This window comes from Simochromis diagramma, unplaced genomic scaffold, assembly GCF_900408965.1.
Source record: "Simochromis diagramma unplaced genomic scaffold, fSimDia1.1 OVJJ01000348.1, whole genome shotgun sequence".
Taxonomy (NCBI): domain Eukaryota; kingdom Metazoa; phylum Chordata; class Actinopteri; order Cichliformes; family Cichlidae; genus Simochromis; species Simochromis diagramma.
The window spans coordinates 1,230,738-1,252,437 of record NW_024386755.1 but is presented as its reverse complement, the minus strand read 5'-3'; the positions used below and the strand labels follow the sequence as shown (position 1 = coordinate 1,252,437).

At 40.9% G+C, this 21,700-nt stretch overlaps 1 protein-coding gene and 1 long non-coding RNA gene across 2 annotated transcripts in view; one reads left to right on the top strand and one right to left on the bottom strand.

Annotated features, from left to right (window-relative positions):
- The window catches only part of LOC120729245 (calsyntenin-2-like), a 320,942-nt gene that overhangs the window by 75,849 nt on the left and 223,393 nt on the right, over positions 1–21,700 (bottom strand). The window contains exons 6-8 of the mRNA XM_040024788.1: positions 3,142–3,327; positions 1,108–1,365; positions 297–418 (exon numbers count right to left, since the gene is read on the bottom strand). Of these exons, the coding sequence (XP_039880722.1) occupies positions 297–418; positions 1,108–1,365; positions 3,142–3,327 (566 nt within the window). The remainder of the gene's footprint in view (positions 1–296; positions 419–1,107; positions 1,366–3,141; positions 3,328–21,700) is intronic.
- Positions 2,987–20,143, top strand: LOC120729254. The gene is made up of 3 exons (XR_005694873.1): positions 2,987–2,998; positions 5,953–5,957; positions 19,962–20,143. It is a non-coding gene; the product is annotated as an uncharacterized LOC120729254 (long non-coding RNA).

Below are 21,700 nucleotides of genomic sequence, written 5' to 3'. Positions count from 1 at the left end.
GATGTGTGTTAGTAAATCACCAACACCTCCTACTCCCTTTTAAACCTTTTTGCTGCTGCCAGTGAATCCCAATGTCTTACCAGGAGCCTTCTATTTTTAACGCAAGACACAGACCACCATGGATTAAACTAAGAAAAAAATATCCCAGTGGATGATTAATAGAGGTATAATCCAGGCTAGAGGCTTCATAACTCTCTATGCGAGAGGTCCATACCTCATCAAAAAGGTGAGCTGAGGATAAGCTCAGAGTACAAGTTTCCTGATCTATCACACGTATTCCAACGTTAGCGCCTCACCTGCTCTAGTTTCCAGTGGAACTCGGCCGGCCGGAAGGTGTCTACCTGGGTGAAGTCTCTCCTCAGCAGAAACACCAGGCGGCAATTATGGACATACAGCGAGTAGTGATGACGGTTCATCTCTGTGGGAGGTAAAAAGAGGAGTAGACACCAGGGAACAAATCACCTCACCTACTCACAGCTGACAGGTAAAGCAAGCCTGACAGGTGGCTCTCACAAATCTGGGACAGCAGCACTTTTCTAAAGGAGGTGAGTTTGCAGGCAGATAGTCTTTCACTGGAATTTAAAAAAACAACAACAAAAATAATCCCTGCAGGGAGGGCATGCTGTCCACCGAGCTGCAAATTTTGTTCAATGTGCCACTATTAAACAGTATCACATTGAAATAAGTATTTCACAAACAGTTGCTGTTTAGATCTGTGGAGGAGCTATAGATATATTCTATACATGTGTAGCTCTATTGTATAGAGGAGTGATATTAGGATGATTTAAGTGGTGATTTATGGTTTTACATCGAACAAAAAACAGATATTATCAGACTCTGAGTCTTTATTGCACCACTGTCACTTGAGGTATTGCAGTCAGTGTCTTATACCTTTGCTCACAGACCACAATTCTCCTGTCAACTGACCACACAACACATGATCCACCAAAGAATCAAGGTGCACTTCATTTGTGGTGTTTGAATTTAATTTTGTTTCACGATTTCTGCTAATCCCCCCTTACTACAGCTTACCCAGACATCTCTTATAACCTAATGAAATGTCAAAAAATATATTTTTTCCATGAAATGTGTTAACAAATGACTCACCAGTCTTGTCAGAGTTACAAAGTAGGGTCTCCTTTTCAGCTCTGAGCCCTGGACTAGGCCCATGCTTCATCCATGTTGCAATGGTAAACTGGTCTGTCAAATTCTGGGGTACCACCCAGTCTGGGATTTTGGCTGCCTGACGACCGTCAAACCTGAAGATCAAGTCGCTGTCCCTCCCGCTGTCAGACACTAGGGACGCTGTCCAATTGGTGGCCGTGCCGGGAGCAGGGAGGAGGTCAGTGCTACCCGACGAGGCGCCTGGGGTTATTGCCGTGGGAACAAACAAGAGGTGAGACAGTAGATCTTTCAACAACAACAATGGCAGATACGCAGTGTGCATTGCCTTATTCTTGGCTATGATTACTTAAGAGTAATGCAGATGGCAGGGTTTAATAAGGAATCAATGGGCTGAGATAGCTACGGAATGTGGGTATTGATTCATGGCAAATGAAGCTAACTTTCAAAAGAAATGTGAGCCACTATTCATAAATTCAGAACATAGCTCACTGCTATAATGCACCTCTATGGAAACAGAGAGGAAATACTAACCAAGCACTATGGTAACACAAAGAGAAAAAGACATAGCAAAGGCTTGGTAAGAATCAGCCAGTCGCACAGATGGCTTACAGCTGACACGATCCCTACACATCCTGACAAAACAGACCTGTCGTTACCGTCCTGCACTGAGCTGGCTCATTTGGTTTCTCTTCCTCCATTTCAAAGCAGCTCCATCATTCCTTTGACACAATAACCCTAATATGTTGAGCCCCGTCCAGTCTTTGTTTTCGAGCCGTCACCTTGACAAACGCAGCCCCTGACACATGCTCACCTCGCTCCTCCATGCATACGACATGCCCCCACCCATCTATCTTCTGCTTTTCCTGTGTGACAGTAAAAAATTTATTTCATCCCTTTAAAATACATTTATGAATCGTTTCTAATGGCTTACTGACGGAAATGGATCAAAGCGACCTGGGAGCTATGATGTTATAGGAGAAAAACCAACCAAGCAAAAAAAACAAAACAAAACAGGAAGTGTCACAACTCACTGTGTCCCTTGTCCTGGCAAAGAAACTCTAACATGCATCTGTTCATTTCCGCTAATAACACATTAGCACGTTAATTGATGTTTTTCACTCGTTTGTAAAACCCTGTTTTTCTCCACTGCGTGCTCGTGGCGCCGTCGACGTTCTGATTCCAGTAATTAGATTCCCTCAGTAAATAAATACCCATCGACTCCTCCAGCACCCAGCTGCAGCCTTTCCTTTGCCCGATGTCTTTGTACATTATCTCAAATTGATTGTGCTTTAAAAAAGCTATTACAATTTATTCTATTTGCTATCAGATAACGATTATGAGGTGCCTGAAAAGGCCTCTTTAGTGGTAAACCATGCGTGGACTGGGAGCCAGGGGAGGCAGGGAGTGGATGTTATGCATTCAGATTAGGTGGAATGTGGCTTGTGAAGGCCGTTAGTCAAAGATGATGACTCCAGCCCTCCTGCTGGCAGTGCGGTGTGGGTGGGGGTATAGGCTCGACTACTCTGCTGGCGCTCTGGGCACTGACACGGCGGCTCGACTGCTCATCAGTCACTGAGGAGAAAGCGCGGCTGCATCTAGGGCGGCTAATGCCCTCGCTCTGTCACATCATTAGTGACACAGCCTTAACTTGCCATTCTGGTGCCTTCATTTAGCACAGGGGTTTACCGGGGACATAAGTGGAGATAAGAAAGCAACACGGACTGGGAGCTTTCAGATGTTGATTTAAAAAGGGCACAGAAACACACCTCGGGCTCCGTCTGACCCTGGTGCTCAACGCATGGACTCCATTAATGCTTTTAGCAGGATCTAACTTCTAATTTACTGCCCCAACTTTTAGTTGCCTCAGACAGCAGTCTTTGATGAGCCATATACTGTGTAAATCTGCATATCAACCATCGATTTAATAGTCACAAGTTTTTGTCTTAATTATTGCTCATTTCGACCACACAAGAATAGCTAGTGATTATGAAAACACAGTAACCCCAAATAACCCACCACAGAGTTTTTGTAGAGATTTCTCAGAGTAGGTCTCCCGGTCGCAGCCCTTTCCAATGTGGCTGGTCTGCAGCTCCACCGTGGTCCTCACCGAGGACAGAGGTCCGCCACAGGTCTCGAGGTGCATCCTGGGAAACAGCTGCTTACTGCCTGTTCCTGGCTCATAGTCCACTCGCTTATTCCAGCCTGGGTGAAAAGAAGAGATGGAGTGACAGTCTTAGAGAGGATATATTATATTGTAGAGTTCATCCTGTGAGCGGATGCAGATTATTATCTGTAATAATATCAGATTTTCACAAGCCTGTCGTTGCTTTTGTTATTGCACGTTTTGCGCCTCATTTTGTCCATTTAGACTTCCATCAAAACAACACCAATTCCCAATTTTTCTCTGTCACTGGTATTTCTGGCATCACAACTCAATATCCTTCTGGCAGAATGTACCCTACTAATGAAATTGCTGCATTGTTGTTGGAGTGCAGTGCAGTACCTGCATTAGCGGCAATAGTCATTATGCTGTCACTGTCTGCCATGTCAGCTGTGAATTGTGTTTTTCTATCTGGGAAGGCTATTATTTTGTGTGGCAGTAATTTTTTTTTCCTTTTTCAATCAATTTCTTTTTCCAGGCTTTGCGGTGTGATGTTGTGTTCATCTGCAGTGTCTCTTCTATTTAACAACAGAATGAATTGTGGAATTCTGTAACCCGTTTAATGTTGTGTTTACAGTGAGCCGTTCTCACTCATTATCTCACTTTCAAACAGAGCATTTGGCATATCTATAAATGCTGTCAGCACATATTTCCAACATTTCCTCATCCCTGTTACTTCTTTTACTTTGCTTCCTCTGTCATACGCCAGCATCACCGCATCATCGCTCATGAAACTGGCACTTTAAAAACAAATTATGTGACCTCAGAATTATTGATACCAGCTCTAAACCATCCTGCCCAGTCCATGCTTTTTTCACAAGCATACATTAGCTCGAATCCATCCACTGTCTATCTACTTCTCTGTCCACGATTACTAGCCAGGAGCTGGAGGCATAAGCATGAAGCCAAGCTGACCGAAGAAGAAGGGAGCATCTTTTTGTTGCTCACAAGCCTGTTAAATCTGCCATGTTCACTTCCTCTCACACTCACCAGCTCATGCTGAAACACATACACATGCTGCATCTGTTTTGCAGTTGATTTACTTCCTCTAGACTGCAATTGCTCTGGGCTACAGCACCACTGTTTCTATGGGATTGGCTGTAGCAGAAATGAAAATAGGTACCAACAACAGTGCACGCTAAACAAGAACAAAAGCACATGCAGGAGCATTTTAAGAAAAGGCCACAAGCACAAAAGACTTGGCTAATTTAGCCTTTTTTTCCTTCTTTCTCTTACTCTCTCCCACAAACACACACACACACATTTCATTGTGCACACAGTAACTGCATACATGCCTGTCTAATCCTACTTGTTGATTATCCCTGAATGGAGTTGCTACTTCTGTGGTCCACTTTGGGGTTGATGCTTTTAAAGCTAGTCAGCTATTGATTTGAACCATCTGATGGGTTAGCTGCTGATATGCCACTCTTTTTTCAGAGGTAGCAGCAACAACTGCCGACAGACATTCAATCTTCACAACAACAATAGAAGAAAAATAGTTCTTTATTTTTGTGTGAGCAGATAGAGTAGCTAACCTTGCTGATGCAGAGAGGGATTTGTTCACAGCAGAGCTTTGTCTGTTATTCTTCTTTTGCTTTTCTCACTTTTTTACTATCAACCTTTAGCAAGGACGTCCACTAATAAAGTTCTATTTTGTCTGAAAAAACATCTTTCCGTTTTCTAATATTTAAACAAAAAAACTGCACGTTTGCCAACAGTGAGATGGGAACATCAGCTAGTGATACAGTAAACTTAGATTAGCATACGTTGTGTTGTGTCTGTGTTTTAAATCTTAGTACCAGCACAGTGGCCATAATTCTATTCTAATTTTTCATGTTTCCTTTTTTATAAATTTCCACCAGTGGGATGATGGGAAATAGTCTCAAAGTTGATTTTCTGAACTGCAACCCTTCAAGATCCCCGGTCTTTGGAAAATCTTATAGTATATAGTCTCAAACTAAAAGCCTTAAGACAACTTTTAGATGTGTGAGGGTCCCAGTCTTTAAAAGTTTAAAGTCTTCCAGTGTTTGGTAGCCATTGTATAACTTTTACTCTTGGTAAAAAAACACACCACACTGTGGTCATTTTGTTAAAACAAATGGCCAAACAGTCAAGTGACTTTGCCATGCAGCTCAACAACTAATGAACTTTATCTAAAAACAGTAGGCTAGATTTGTATGTTCTGTTCAGAATGTGTACATGTCTGTGTTTTATACTTAAAGGTTTGCGTGTGAACATACCAGCGTTGGCACATTTCAATATATTTACAGTGGGGCAAAAAAGTATTTAGTCAGCCACCGATTGTGCAAGTTCCCCCACTTAAAATGATGACAGAGGTCAGTAATTTGCACCAGAGGTACACTTCAACTGTGAGAGACAGAATGTGAAAAAAAATCCATGAATCCACATGGTAGGATTTGTAAAGAATTTATTCGTAAATCAGGGTGGAAAATAAGTATTTGGTCACCTTAAACAAGGAAACTCTCTGGCTCTCACAGACCTGTAACATCTTCTGTAAGAAGCTTTTCTGTCCCCCACTCGTTACCTGTATGAATGGCACCTGTTTGAACTCATCATCTGTATAAAAGACACCTGTCCACAGCCTCAAACAGTCAGACTCCAAACTCCGCCATGGCCAAGACCAAAGAGCTTTTGAAGGACACCAGGAAAAGTATTGTAGACCTGCACCAGACTGGGAAGAGTGAATCTACAATAGGCAAGCAGCTTGGTGTGAAAAAATCAACTGTGGGAGCAATCATCAGAAAATGGAAGACATACAAGACCACTGATAATCTCCCTCGATCTGGGGCTCCACGCAAGATCTCATCCCGTGGGGTCAAAATGATCATGAGAACGGTGAGCAAAGATCCCAGAACCACACGGGGGGACCTGGTGAATGACCTGCAGAGAGCTGGGACCAAAGTAACAAAGGTCACCATCAGTAACACACTACAACGGCAGGGAATCAAATCCCTGCAGTGCCAGACGTGTTCCGCTGCTGAAGCCAGTGCATGTCCAGGCCCGTCTGAAGTTTGCCAGAGAGCACATGGATGATACAGCAGAGGATTGGGAGAATGTCATGTGGTCAGATGAAACCAAAGTAGAACTTTTTGGTATAAACTCAACTCGTCGTGTTTGGAGGAAGAAGAATACTGAGTTGCATCCCAAGAACACCATACCTACTGTGAAGCATGGGGGTGGAAACATCATGCTATGGGGCTGTTTTTCTGCCAAGGGGACAGGACGACTGATCCATGTTAAGGACAGAATGAATGGGGCCATGTATCGTGAGATTTTGAGCCAAAACCTCCTTCCATCAGTGAGAACTTTGAAGATGAAACGCGGCTGGGTCTTCCAACATGACAATGATCCAAAACACACCGCCCGGGCAACAAAGGAGTGGCTCCGTAAGAAGCATTTGAAAGTCCTGGAGTGGCCTAGCCAGTCTCCAGACCTCAACCCCATAGAAAATCTGTGGCGGGAGTTGAAAGTCCGTGTTGCTCGGCGACAGCCCCGAAACATCACTGCTCTCGAGAAGATCTGCATGGAGGAATGGGCCAAAATACCAGCTACTGTGTGTGCAAACCTGGTAAAGACCTATAGTAAATGTTTGACCTCTGTTATTGCCAACAAAGGTTATGTTACAAAGTATTGAGTTGTATTTTTGTTATTGACCAAATACTTATTTTCCACCCTGATTTACGTATAAATTCTTTACAAATCCTACCATGTGGATTCATGGATTTTTTTTTTCACATTCTGTCTCTCACAGTTGAAGTGTACCTCTGGTACAAATTACTGACCTCTGTCATCATTTTAAGTGGGGGAACTTGCACAATCGGTGGCTGACTAAATACTTTTTTGCCCCACTGTATATATAGTGGTTGTATAATAGCAGGTGCATCCAGTGGCAGCTTCCACACATACTTGTATGAACAGTGACCAAGTTGAATGTGAAGCTTTCTCACTAATCAAAACATTAAAGCGATATCATAATTAGACCTGTGGAGCTTAGCTCAGCACATGAGCTTTAGCGTATTTCGTCACTAGTTTGTGTGCTGGGATCACAGACTAATATAATTCCACTTTTAGAAAACATATGACTATGGATGGAGGTGTAAGATGGTCAGATTTGGTCAGAATTGGAATTATTTCTTCTGAAAGAACCTTAAGTTTGTTTTTTTTACTTACTTTTACAACTACTAGTTGAAGATTTACTTTGGCTGACTATAACTGCAGTAGTTTAGGATGTTCTTGAGCATTTGCAATGAAGGCAACTGAACTAGGCTAGGCTCAGTTCTAAAAACTAATGAAGAGTCCCAGGTATTTAACCTCCTTGTCTCCTCACAGCTGTAGACCCACCCTAGTCATGTGAGTCGTTAAGGGTCACATGAGCCAAGGTGTGAATCGCAGCATGGGTCATTAATGACGGTTCACAGTGGACATAGATAACCATCACTGAACAGAGGCCTATGATACCAGCTATCAGTCACATATAACACAGTCTTGAGATCCCTTCTCAGGTATTTCAACCCCCCCACTCACACCTTGACCCATGTGACCTTAATAACTCACATGATGGCAGGTGGAGCAACATCTCACAAAGCATTCACACCTTGGCCCCTTTGATGGCCCTGAATCACTCCCTAGTTTAGGTGATTCTTAATGACTTGATTACAGGATGGGTCAGTGGCTCTTAGGACCCCTTTCAAGGGGTTAAATGCCTGGGACTCCATCATCTGAAACATCTTGGATGGGAGGTGAAAAATCTTCACGAGTCAAAAAGAAGTAGAGTTGTCTTTATTTCAAACGCTTGAGACCACCATGACCTGGATGACTAAGAATGTAGACCTAAGATTTAAGTTTGTGAGAAGGTGTAAAAGGCTGTTCAGTAAAAACAGACTCCATGAACAAATGAAAGGTGATAACGGGGCTTTACCTTTGCCTAGCTCTACAATTTGAGCAAGAGCAGGGATAATAGAGCAGAGCTTGGTTAAGAATGCATGGAAACGTGTGAGGGAAGGGATAAATGAGCACGTTAGATTTACTTAATTCAATAGTGGACATTGGTTGTACACAGATGTTTTGCTTTGGCAGAAACTTAAACAACTGAGGTTTAAAAATCAACACAACCTATTCATATTCAATAAACCTGTGCATTTTGTGTTGATAAAACACGATTGAAACATGTTTAGATGAAGTAAGTTGAGCTCTTGGAATATTTTAATCCTTCACAATTTTGTCACTTTATTCCAACACTATTCAATAACTTTTACCCCAGTACTACTTGGTTACTTAAATACTACATGTTGTCTTCATATTAACATATTGTTCAACAAAGTCTAGAGTCTGGTTAACATAAAAATTTAATGGATTTACAACAACTTCCTTTCTCCTGGTTGCAGGGGAGCTGGGGCATAACCCTGTGAAAGGTTAAGAGGCAGGGTACACCCTGGACAGCTCACCAGTCTATCACATAGAGATAAACAACCATTTCCACTTACATTCACCAATTAACCTAACTCTAATAACTGCATGGCTTTTAACTGTGGGAGGAAACCAGAGAAAACACAGTGCAAACTAACCAGCTTGTGGATTTGAACCCAGGACCTTCTTGCTGTGGGGCAACAACACTAACGACCACGCTACCAAGCCAGGATTAACAAAGCTTATCAAGGCTTGATGCAGAATTTTCAGTACAATTTTGTCCTTGACAGGTTAAACCACAATAAATAGCAATACCATATACGTGGTGTATGTAGTGTTTCTGCCTCTTATACCTCCTGTGATTTCCCTGCAGTTTGTAATCTCGTGTGATCTTGTGAATTTCATAAGTCCAGCAACTAACCGCTCGTACTAGACTGTATCATGTCATCTCAACGAGATCAAATTAAGTTGTTGAATTTCATACAGATCCTAAATGATTTGATTATTTTCACCATAGAAACATGAAACTATTTTGTTCAAATTACAAGTTAGACTTTTGTAAATGTAACAACCACCCATTTTCCTTTTTTTCATTATCCCGAAAAAAAGTAGAGGCCTTCCTCAAACCACGATCCACAGTGCGCAAGCCAAAATCCCGTGCAAGATTTAACATTGCTGTATTATTGACTTACTTCACTTGAACTTGATATGAACAATTTAATATACCTTCTCTCCATATCATGCAGTTTCTACACTATATAGTTACACTTAACTTTAAAGCACGAGGCGATTGTGTTAAATACACGCACAATGCTTACATAAATCCAAGAGATGGGCAATCCCTTTTTTTCAGTGAGGAGTAATGGGTTGAGGACACAGTTAGCATATATGGGAAGGACCTGGTTCAGATTGGAAGTAGGTGATTAACGGTTATGGGTTAGAGAGCACTAGACAAACATGAGGACTTAAAAAAAAGGTGCAGACTCAGGAAAGATTAAAGTGGTTTCAGTCTCCTCAGTCCTTAGTTAAATCTCACCACCTGCAGTCTGGTTGTCTGGAGGTTGCAGTGACCAGAATGCATTCAGTAAACCTGATAAACTTCATGGTAAGTCTGTACAACTATTCCTGTATAAATGAGCTGGTGAGCTTTTTATGATGTCGCCAGCAGGTTCATCATACTGAAGATTGACACCATTTTTTTTTTAACCAACCAGCTGATTCTTTTCTTAGTGATATGATGATATGTCATTACCTCACAATATTTCATATAACTGGAAGTATATATTCTAAAAAATGATCATGGAAAACAGTTTCTGAGCTCAGGACAACCACACAATCTTCACCATCGATTCATAATATTTTTATTGGTTGTTGTAAAGCTCTTGTTGACCACTATTGCTCCACCACTATTGCTTTAGTGTAGTGATTTGCTCAAAAAGTGAAAAAGAAAACCCAGTTTGGAATTACTGGAGCGTTTTCTGAGTTAAGTTATTCATACAAAACTCTAATCAAAAGAAGATGAATAAAAACTGAAATAATGACAGCGAGTCAGATTACTAAGAAGGCAAGGTCTATTTATACACTTTAGTCCTGGTGATAAATTATGGTATTTATAATACTGTTTGACCAACTGTTGAAAAGTGCACTGCCCTCAGTTATAGTGAGGAAGTGGCTCACTGGTAGGAATGAAATGAGTTACAGCAAGCGTGGGAGTAACGTGTCACGGAAACCAATCACAGTGCCGAGTACAGTAGCAGATGTTCTTTCACACCAAAAGACACATTTCCTTCTGAGACACCTCCTGCCTCTGTGGTTACACATGAGGCAGAAAGTGTTGAAACTGTGTGGAAGCAGTGAAGTTGAAATATGAACTGTTAAGAGAAAAGCAAAGAAAATGAAAAGCCATATACTCTCAACACAAAAGAAAAACAGTTTCCTTTTTATTTCTTAGGCTTAGATAAGACCCAAACAAACAATCTCATATCGCTGATAAATATTTGGCAGTGGCATTTATCTTTAATAACAGGAAACATTGCAGCGATGAAATGGAAAATGTCCTTTGCCAAAAACCCAGTGGGCTGTACTGAAATGTATTTACAGGAACAAAACAAAGAAATACATCAGTGTCTTGAATATCTTCCTTCTGAAATAGTTCACAGTGGCACCTGTCCTCAATGAAGTTTCTGATTTCTGAAAGATAAATGCATATATATATCGAAGAGTACAGAACATTTATCACCAACCTCATCCCTGTCATATATTCTAAGCACTGATGTGCTCATTTTAAAATTTCTAATAAATAACTCGAAGCACGCTTGCAGAAGCCTTATGTTATTTCTAGCTCTGCAATAGAACTAAATTACAGTGCTAGACCTGTGATGTGTTTGTTTTGTCACTAAAATACTATTTTTAAGATAGTGATGTAAACCAAAGTGCTCTGGTATAGCCTTTTCCTCCAGTTCATGTCATAAAAGCACAGAATTTATGTTGCTTTCAAACCCTATGGGCTATTTTATTCAATCTGTTTCTACTAAAAGCCTTACCAACCAAAGCTGTAAAAGGCCATTTCTTGCAGCAGGGACATGAGCACAAGTCCATTTACTTAGGCTGAATTTTTAGCTACTTGAAACTGAACAGCTAGATGCTACTTTACGCACATCGCAGAGGAAATATATTGACCACCATGTTTTACATCTCTGGATCTGTGAGGCATGTTCCATGCTATGTCCCCAGAGACTTAAATATATGATGTAGTATTATTACTTACTCGGTAATAATAAAAGGGGCACTTCTGCTGCATGAGTTGAAATGATATATTTATACTTGAAGCATATTGAAAAGTTCTAGAGATTATTACAAGTAATAGTTTGAAGGACTTTAATTTGTCCTCAGCATCTGAATACTAACAGCTGAGTACTCCTTTGACTGCAATGATCTTGAGAATGTGTATCTTTTGATTCTATTGTTGACACTGAATGTGCTGCTGCAAAGCACATCCTCGGGTGTCATGTAATGCTAATTTGTCAGATGCTGTCTATGTTACACAAAAGCTGTACTTTGGCAGCAGTCCTTTGTGCATCTGCCACGGTAGACTGTGGTTCACATACGCTTTGGATCTTTGTGTTTTGTTCTTTAGTGCATTTTAATTTTAATTTTTACACCTTAGTGCAAAAGGCTGATGGGGTATTGTTGTCACTCTGCCCTGCAGGTGAGAGGGTGGTGTGGAGCTTGGACAGAATGGCAGGCATGAGTACACTCACACTCGTTTGACAAACTTTGCTTCACAAACCAACTTAGACTAAAACTACATTAAAAAAAATGGAAATATTAAAAGCAACTTTAATAAAATGTTTAATAAAGTTGCTTTCAATAACTTGAACTGTAGATGTAATGTATAGAATATTTCATTAATAAGTGAAAACTGAATCATAACGTGGGGGAGAGAAAAACTGACTAATGAACGACTGATGATCTTAAAGCAGCCTTTTTTTAATGACCGTCATGCAGCTGAGCGATCACATACTGTTGCCCTGACATTCCTAAACCTAAGACTGCTGTGGCCAATTAGGAAATCAGAAAGTCTTCTGCGGTGCGCCCAAACCTTTGATCAAAACTCTGTTTATCAGACGAGCAGAAGATGAAGTATTTGCTTCTTTATGTTTTCACTGAAACATTTTCATCTCATGACTGTTGTTGAGGTTGATTCTCCTGAACATCATTACATCTGGCACCAGCTCAGTTTCAGCTCTTTCCTACTATTGACAAGTGATATAAGAAAGTTTTCACGCTTAATAATAATATGTTGCACGGTGGTGCAGTGGTTAGCTCCATCACCTCACAGTGACTGGTGCCTTTCTGTGTGGACATTTTACCCCTATGCCTTCTAAAGTTCTCTCCAGGATGCAGATGCAAACTAAAACTCAACTATTTTAGCCGTATCTGTATGAGACTACTGCTGCTACCATTGACAGGTGCAGTAGGAGCTCAAAAAAACAAACAAAAAAACCCCAAAAAACCCCCATAAATAAATAAATAAATAAACCAAAGAGCAGGAGCACACATTGTGTAAAGACATACATCTAAAGAATCACACGAAAAGCTCTCACGCAATGTGACGTGAATGCACAGGCACAATAACACACAACTCTGCACTAATGCTCAGCTGTCTTAAAAGCAGAGCGGGTTTAATAGGAAGCTATCTGGTCTCTATTGAGTTGTGCGCTCGCCTGCAGTGCGCTGAGCAGAACTCACACAGAGGGCCCAAGAGTTCCTCTCTTTGTGAATTTGAAAGGAAGACGAGAGGCAGAGGAAGCGGGGAAGACATGAAAACAACCATGTGAAGCTGGTTCATCAGTGCTAAAGTACAAACTCGCTGAGGTTTGGATCATGAAAAAGGATCTTTTTATGTGTGTGTGCGCTCAAGTCAACAATCTTGTTTTCGCATCTTGCGCGTGAAACAAGGGATATGTTTCTGTATGATCACGATCTAAATATTTACTGGCATCAAATCTTAAAAGTAGTGTTGCTGTCACTGAGGAGTGATGCACAGTCTACTGTTGTTACGTTTATGCAGCAAATGTGCAAGGTTAGGCTGCTAATCATGCTGAGCAAACTTGTTAAGTTTTGTATTTTTCGTACCATAAGGCGCACTGTCGATGAATGGGTGTGTTTTCATAGACACCAGATTATAAGACGCATTAACCAAAACAAAACAGTCAGATAAGTCAAACTTTACTCAACTCATTCTTCTTGCTTCCTCTACTTCCGTACTGCTCCGTAATTCTGTCGCAGCTGTACTATTCCCATGTTGTTGCAGTATATAAATGACTAACCTCGTATTGTGGATGGATTATTCTCTTGACTGAAGTTTGGTCGGTTTACAGCATCCTGCCATGCGATTGCATTTGTCCCTAACCATCATGAAAAACCCTCATGTTAACTTTTATCGAGTGGAAAAAAGTTAGCATTCATCCTTCAGCTTCCCTGTGTTTATGCTAACACAGCTGTGTCGCTAGCGATCATGTATCATTATATACCAGTTAGCCCAACTCCAGTAACCCTTCAAACATCACAGCTGTTTAGTTTTCTGTCTTCATTTATGTTGGAAGTGATAGCAGAACTGCACGTTTTAATTTTTTCAGAAATCTCTCAGTCAGAACGTGCTATATCATGTTTAGGTGGAAACTAGCGAACTAACTTCCTGCTAAGTTCTAACGCCGTTAAATTTAATAAATTCTGTTTTCATGGATACCTGGATGTCAAACTTAATTGTTACACCTGGTAAAGCAGCAACACTGAACATTTTATTAAAGATGAAAGAATTTAGACAATTTTTAACTCTCAGTGATGGTGCAGTGTTCGTTTGACTTTGGGACCTGAAGTGGACGGAGTTTTGGACCCAGATTACTATGAGTCCGCGAGGCTCCTGACTACGGTAGCCTTAATGCGCCAACGATCCATCAAGCGGTGCGGCTTCGTACCTTACCAAATCAAATCAAATCAAATCAAATCACTTTTATTGTCACATCACATGTGCAGGTACATTGGTACAGTACATGTGAGTGAAATTCTTGTGTGTGAGCTTCACAAACAACAGAGTTGTGCAAAATACAATAACGTAAAACAAGCAAAATATAAGAATGGCTAAATCTGAAACTAATAAATATATGTACAATATATATATATATATGCATACAGTATATGCATTTCTGGATGTGTATACTAAATATGTTTTTCTGCGCGTGTGTGTGTGTGTGTGTGTGTATACATATTTTACAAATTAAATAGAGTAAACAATAAAATAAAATATATAAAAATATACAGAGTTGAGACATGTGCAAAACAGTGGCATTACTGTACAGTACGGAGTGCATAATGTTGAAGTTCCAGTAGTGAAGCTGAGGTGTCTATGAAGTGTTCAGCAGTCTGATGGCCTGGCTCAGTACACACCCCTGTGGAGCACCAGTGTTCAGTGTGATGGGGGATGAGGTGATGCTGCCCAGTCTGACCACACAGCAAATTCAAAAGTGTTAAATTTTTGGTGTTAATAGTCTTCTTGCAAAAGTAGAGTTAATTTTACTCTAAGTAGAGTCACATTCTTTTAATGTAACTCTGAGGTGTAAAATGATAGTAGTTAAAATCGAGTGTTAAAAATGAGTGTTTCTCTGTCAAATCTGGAGGTGTTACAATGGAAACATTAACTCTTGACCTCTTAACTCTGAACTCCTACAGGGGCTATGACACCAATAGAGTAAATTCACAGACTCCGCCCCCAGCACGGCTCCAATCGAAGCTGAAGTGAAGCCGTTTCAGAACATTTTGCTCTACATATTTGAGTTGTTTGCCATGCTTGGTAAGTCATTTTTTCAAAGATTGTTTCAATTATTATTATGAGCTTTTACTTCTGTGGCTCTTTGGAGTTGAGACAAAGCTGTGTGAAAGGCATTAGCCGTGTTGCTCGCTGATAGCATAATATTCTGTTTTAGCTAGCTGAAAGGTATTGTTTGCGGGCAAATACCACAGCCTTGAAAAAAAGCTTGCATGTGAATTTTCAGTCAAACTTTTGGTCAAATACACCTAAAACAATGTCTAGAATGTGAAATGTTGGTATAATGGTGCTACTTGAAGCCTGAAAACGATCGCCCATAAAAAACAACCCAAAAAAACCGAGCAAACAGCAGTAGCAGATCTCCTGACTGGATTCTACGTTAGCATAGATCGCTCCAGAGTTTTGTGCACACGGTTTAGGTAAAAATTAAAAAGGTTGAGGTTTTACATTTAGTTCAGTATTACCTGTTGCCTGTGTCTTTGTCTTTTGGGAAAATACTTTACACAAGTAATGGCTCAAAGAGGATTCCTTTTTTTTTTTTTTTACTGTGCTGCAATTGTTTACTGGATTATTTGTGCCATTAATTAGTGTCAACTAATTTTTATTCAATCTCCGCACAGGATATGCTTGTGAAGATGGAATATGGGGGAGAGCAGAAGTGCGTTGAAGTTCCACAAAGGGATGAATGAAGGACATGCATATTGTATTGAAGAAATAAGTGTTGAGAATGCTGTTATTTGCATTTACCATGTCAGACCTTTTGATAAACAAAATTCTAATGAAAGTGAGAACATGTATACTGTTACATCTTTCAGAAAATGTTTTGAAATTGTGGTGCACAGTTCAGAATAAATGTTTTTCAAAAACCATTGCATCTTTTTAGTAAATGTTTATTTCCAAAAGAAATTTCTAGAAGTTCAGAACAGTAAAATTCCCGCTTTTTAGAATGAATTAGAAGATAACTCTTATGTAGTTAAACTAAAATACTCTTTGAGAGTTAATATATAAACTCTTAACACCAAGTGTTACATTATCAACTCCAGACAGATTTGGTGTTTAACACTAAATCAGAGTACCAACTCTCCAAAAAGAGTTAAATTAACACTCTCTGGTGTGGACCCATATAGACACTTTAATAGTGTTGAAATCAAATCCGACAGTGTTAATTTGGACATGCTGGATTTGCTGTGCACTTGGCGTCTGTCAGACAGGAAGTTAAGGATCCAGCTGCAGAGGGAGCTGCTCAGTCCTAGATCCTGCAGTTTCCTGTCCAGCTTCGAGGGAACGATGGTATTGAATGCTGAGCTGTAATCTACAAACAGCATCCTCACATACGTGTCTCTCTTCTCCAGGTGTGACAGGGCAGCATGTAGTGTCAGGGCTATGGCATCATCAGTGGACCTGTTGTGGCGGTATGCGAACTGTAGAGGGTCCAGTGAGTCGGGTAGTGCAGAGCAGATGAAGTCCCTGACCAGCTTCTCGAAGCATTTGCTTACGATGGGGGTCAGGGCTACAGGTCGCCAGTCGTTCAATGAGGAGATGGTGGAGGATTTGGGTACAGGGACGATGGTGGCCATTTTGAAGCAGGCTGGGACTACAGACAGAGAGAGGGAAAGGTTGAAGATGTGCGTGAACACTCCAGCCAGCTGATCCGCGCATGACTTGAGGACGCGGCCGGGAATCCCGTCCGGACCAGTAGCTTTGCGTGCGTTCACCTTCCTGAAGCACTTCCGCACATCCTCCTCAGACACAGTGTGCGCACTGACGTCATCCGCGGTCTGCGATCGTGTTTAGCCCCTGCCACATACTCCGAGGGTTGTCAAACTGTTGCTCCACCCTGTCCCTGTACTCACGCTTGGCTGCTTTGATCGTCTTCCGGAGTTGGTAATGTGCGTGTTTGTAGTCCGATGTGTTCGCGGAGGCAAAAGCGGTGCTTCGTGCTGCCAGTGCCGTGCGAACATTTCCGTTAATCCAGGGTTTTTGATTTGGGTTGTACTAAAACATTTTTTGACAGATTTTTGAGCGTCGTGTACAACATAAAATCAGTTCGAGGTCAGTAAGCACAACCAGAATTCATACATAAGGACACCGGATTATAAGGCGCACTGTCGATTTTTGAGAAAATTAAAAGATTTTAAGTGCACCTTATAGTGCGGAAAATACGGTAGATAAGGCGCACCGGATTATTAGGCACACTGAAAATATAATAGATGGCGACAAGTCTGGTCACACCACAACGTGCACCATCACAACCTTCTCTAGAGTTTATAGGAATGATCTGAAAAAGATGAGCAGGAGCAGGAGTTTTCTGGGCAAAAATGTCTTGTTGAAGCTAAAGGTCAGAGGAGAATGGCCAGATAGATTTGAGCTGAAAGAAAGCCAACATCAGAAGAACCAGTCGTTGTCACCTTCACCAAGAAGATTAGGTTTTTCGCAGTGTTTGGATGTGCGGTCACTCTTTCCGAGTGGCAGGTATGGGGTAGGTCTGTCTGCCATTATAGTTTGCATCCAAATATCATGTCACATTTGACCTCTGACCTCACTTTTACATGTCACATTGACCTTTTTTCCAAGTTGATCCCAAGATGTGTTATATCTTTAAAGAATTGACAAGAGAAAGACAATAAGCTGCCTATTTAGTGATAACTATACTGCAGTATAATATTATTTAATAAAGTTATTCATGTCCATTTATTTACAAATCATTGCCTATCAAAGTCTGTCAAACTACTCTTATCTGATTTTTACTGCACTACAAACTTCTTGTATGTATGTTTCAAAACAACAAAGAAAACAAGTTGAATACATACAAAATACTACACAATTCTCTTAAAAGTAAACACTGCCCAGAATTAACAGTACAGTGAGCTGCTGTTAAGGCTGAATTCTTACAAACACAGGTGTAACCGCAGACTATTTTCATTGTCTTATTCCTTGTCTTCCCACTTGAATATTAAGAGATTTGTCAGCAGATATGGATATAATATTGATAGATAATCTCTCATAGTAGAACCACATATGAATATTCAGGCACTGAAATTGCTGTACACACACAAATACACATCATCCTGCCTGAAATAAAGGGTGTGAAAAGCAGGGAAAAAGACACGGTGGGGAAGGAAAGATGGATAGAGGTGCTAAAGAAAATGATGCATCATCACACTTTCACACTGTTCCCTGTCTCTTGAGGGTGTGGAAGAGTGAGTTTTCCTGTGCATGTGTGTATGCGTGTTGTGAGTAACTTGCATGCTTTTAAATGCGTATGGAGATGTGCAGATGTGTAGGAGAATGGTTATGTGAATACTGTGTGTGTGTGTGTGTGTGTGTGTGTGTGTGTGTGTGTGTGTGTGTGTGTGTGTGTGTTCGTGCGCACATGTAAAAATGCTGACACCATGTTCAAGTATTGGAAGAGGTCATCATTACTCGTCCCAGCCATCAGTGAGAGAGCCAATTTACATATAAAAGAGCACTCTGCTCCTCTTTTCCTCCCTTTTCTTCCCTTTCCTTTTCCTCTCCACCTCAGTCCTCCTCCATCTCTCTCCACTTCATCTTTCTGATTTCTCTTGTTTCCTCGCTGTCGTTAGGTCGCTCTTTTCCCCCAAAGGATTCATTTTAATGCTTTCATGCATGCTCTTTGTGTGCCATACAAGATACTTTTTGTTCTCAAGTGCATAGAGAGCTCTTACTTGTTTCACCAGAGTGCAAGACTTGCAGTTGAAAAATGTGCAGCTCACAAAATGTTGGAGGCTAAGAAAAAAGTAGAAAAACAAGGTCAAAATGCAAAAAACACACCAGTGACTGGAATGATTTTTCCTTTCTCAGTGTTCCATGATAGGAAGTTCATTCATTGCCTCACATTATCAGTGTAAAGCCAGATATATTATTTTGGACTGAACCAGAAGAAAATGAAATGATCTATGAAATTCTTTTTTGATGATTTATTTGGTCATGCCTTCAAAATGATGGTTGCACTGAAAGACAGGTTTACCATTACCAGGGTGCTGCAACACAAAGCTAATGTCAAGAAAGAAAATTGTAATTACTTACTAACCAACCAATGGGAATGCAGCAAAACCTGACACAGTCACTGAGTGGCATGACGCTTGCATCACAACAAATTCAAACTGAAAAATTACTGTTAAAATGTGCAAATGAAATCTGTGATTCCAACATATAAATCTAATTAGGCTGCAGCAGAAGCCTTGTTTGTGTGATTTGTTTTGCAGCTGTTACAATGAACTTGCCAATGTGATGTAGCTGGGAATAAAAAAGGATTCAACATAAAACTTTCTGTTGTACACAAGTTTATTAGCTCGATGACCCACAGTGTAGTTTGCAATAAATATATGTTTACTTATTTACAGTTTTTTTCTGGCTCAGAATTGGCCTTTGGATTGTGTTTATGTGTGTGATATATTCACAACATCTAGTAGATCTCGGATGGTAAGAGAGGGAAGGTAGTCAGAACTGAGGGGACTGCACTATCAGAAGGCAACATTGCAAACATTGAGATTCACAGCTACAAGTACCTGTGAATCCCGCAGGCAAATGGAAGCAAAGAAGACATCGCTAGGAAAGCTGCAACCACCAAGTACCTGCAGAGGGTCAGTCAAGTCCTGAAATGTCGACTGAATGGAAAGAACAAGATCTGGGCTATCAACACGTACCCCCTGTCCGTGATCAGGTACCCTGTTGGGATAATAAGCTGGCCAAAGGAGGAGATAGAAGTCACTGATATCATGATAAGGTAGCTGCTGACCATGTATGGATGGTTTCACCCCAAGTCCAGCACGCTGAGACTGTATGCTAAGCAGAAGGAAGGAGGCCGGGGACTAGTGAGTGTCAATACTACGGTCCAAGATGAGACAACGAACATCCGTGCGTACATCAGTAAGATGGCTCAGTGAATACCTCAGGTAGCCAAGAAAGAGGAGGAAGGGGAGGAACCATCATGGAAGGACAAGCCCCTGCACAGTATGTATCACAGGCAGATAGAGGAAGCGGCTGACATCCAGAAATCCTACCAATGGTTGGACAAAGCTGGACTGAAAGACAGCACAGAGGCACTAATCATGGCAGCACAGGAACAAGCTCTGAGCACAAGATCCATAGAGGCTGGGGTCTATCACACCAGGCAAGACCCCAGGTGCAGGCTGTGTAAAGATGCCTCTGAGACAATCCAGCACATAACAGCAGGGTGTAAGATGGTAGTAGGCAGGGCATACATGGAACGCCATAACCAAGTGGCCGGCATAGATTGCTGGAGTTGTGCCAGCTCTGAATCCAGCAGGTTCTTCTGGTTCTTTGTGCATGCCCATTATGGATGAACCTCTGGTCTTCAGGGAAGACTGATGGGAGACTGGCATGCTAGATATGCTTTCACTGCTCTGGCACCAGTTATCATCTGTCATCTGTTGTTTTTGAACATGATTAATCTGCTAAATTTGTCATTACTAAGTGTCTGGTGCTGCAGATATGAGTGTGAAATTAAAGGTCTGCACTGTAAGAAACATATTTCTATTATAATAATCTTATAAAGCTTTTAATGGAATTTAATGAAATTACACCAGTTCTCATTCTGCAGAATTCTGTGGGAAGCCTCCTAAAAGACCCCAATTTCATGTCTAGAGTAACTCCAATTCTTTTGCCCCCTCTGAGGATTGAGTGAAAATGACAATTTAATCCTGTGTGTTTAAAGTGAAGACACTAAAACTATTCAGTAAAAATCATCCAAAAAGTTCTTTTTTGGACTCTACAAATTGTTCTCTTTATACCATCTTTGTTTTTGTCCTGCTCATCATATCAGAAGACTGAGCAGATTACTCAAGGCATCCCATGTCCTCTAACCCTCATGGGGGATCCCAAAGGAATCCAAGCCTGGCATACACTGTAATCCCTGCAGCATGTCTGCCCCAGGGTCGTTTCTCCCTACAATGAGATTTTCCCATTGTATTGCTCTTTACTCACATCTAAAGCTTGTAGGTGCGGGAGAGGGTGAGAATGCAACATGGGTGTAGTGTGTAGCAAAATACATCTACATAACTGGAGCCCCCGCTAGACAAGACCCAAGGACTTAATGTTCCAAACCTTTTCCTTAGACACAGAGGCATGTCTCTCTTATCCTTCCCCTGAACTCTTCTTCTGTTTTTTTCCCTCAGACATCCAGTCACTCCATTTTGTTTTATCCCCTTTCTCTCCCCTTTTCCAGCTTTGTCATCTTGACAGTAAGGTGGCACTATAAAGGAAGCTCCGGTCTCTGCTGGCAGAGAGACCGGGACTGAGGAAATAAAAACACTGATATGTATTTATGTCAAGACTTTGTCCAACTAAATAATTTATGATTAAAGGAACATAAAGATTATCATGTATTGCAGTTGCAACCAAACACAGTTTAATTCATGGCAGTCGATATTTTAAATTTTCATTTCCCTTTTGGTATACTGTTATAATGTAGATCAAGTCAAAACTAATCATATCAAGTGATCACTGCGGAGTAAAAACTCAGAATGGTTTCCAGCAATTTATATATTGTCATATTGTCACATATACTGGAGTTCCATCTGACTCTGAAATATTTCCATAGATCTGTTTAGGAATAGTCTTTTTTACCTACATTTGTTAGACTTCCCTAAAGTAAAAAGCACACGTGGATAGTATTG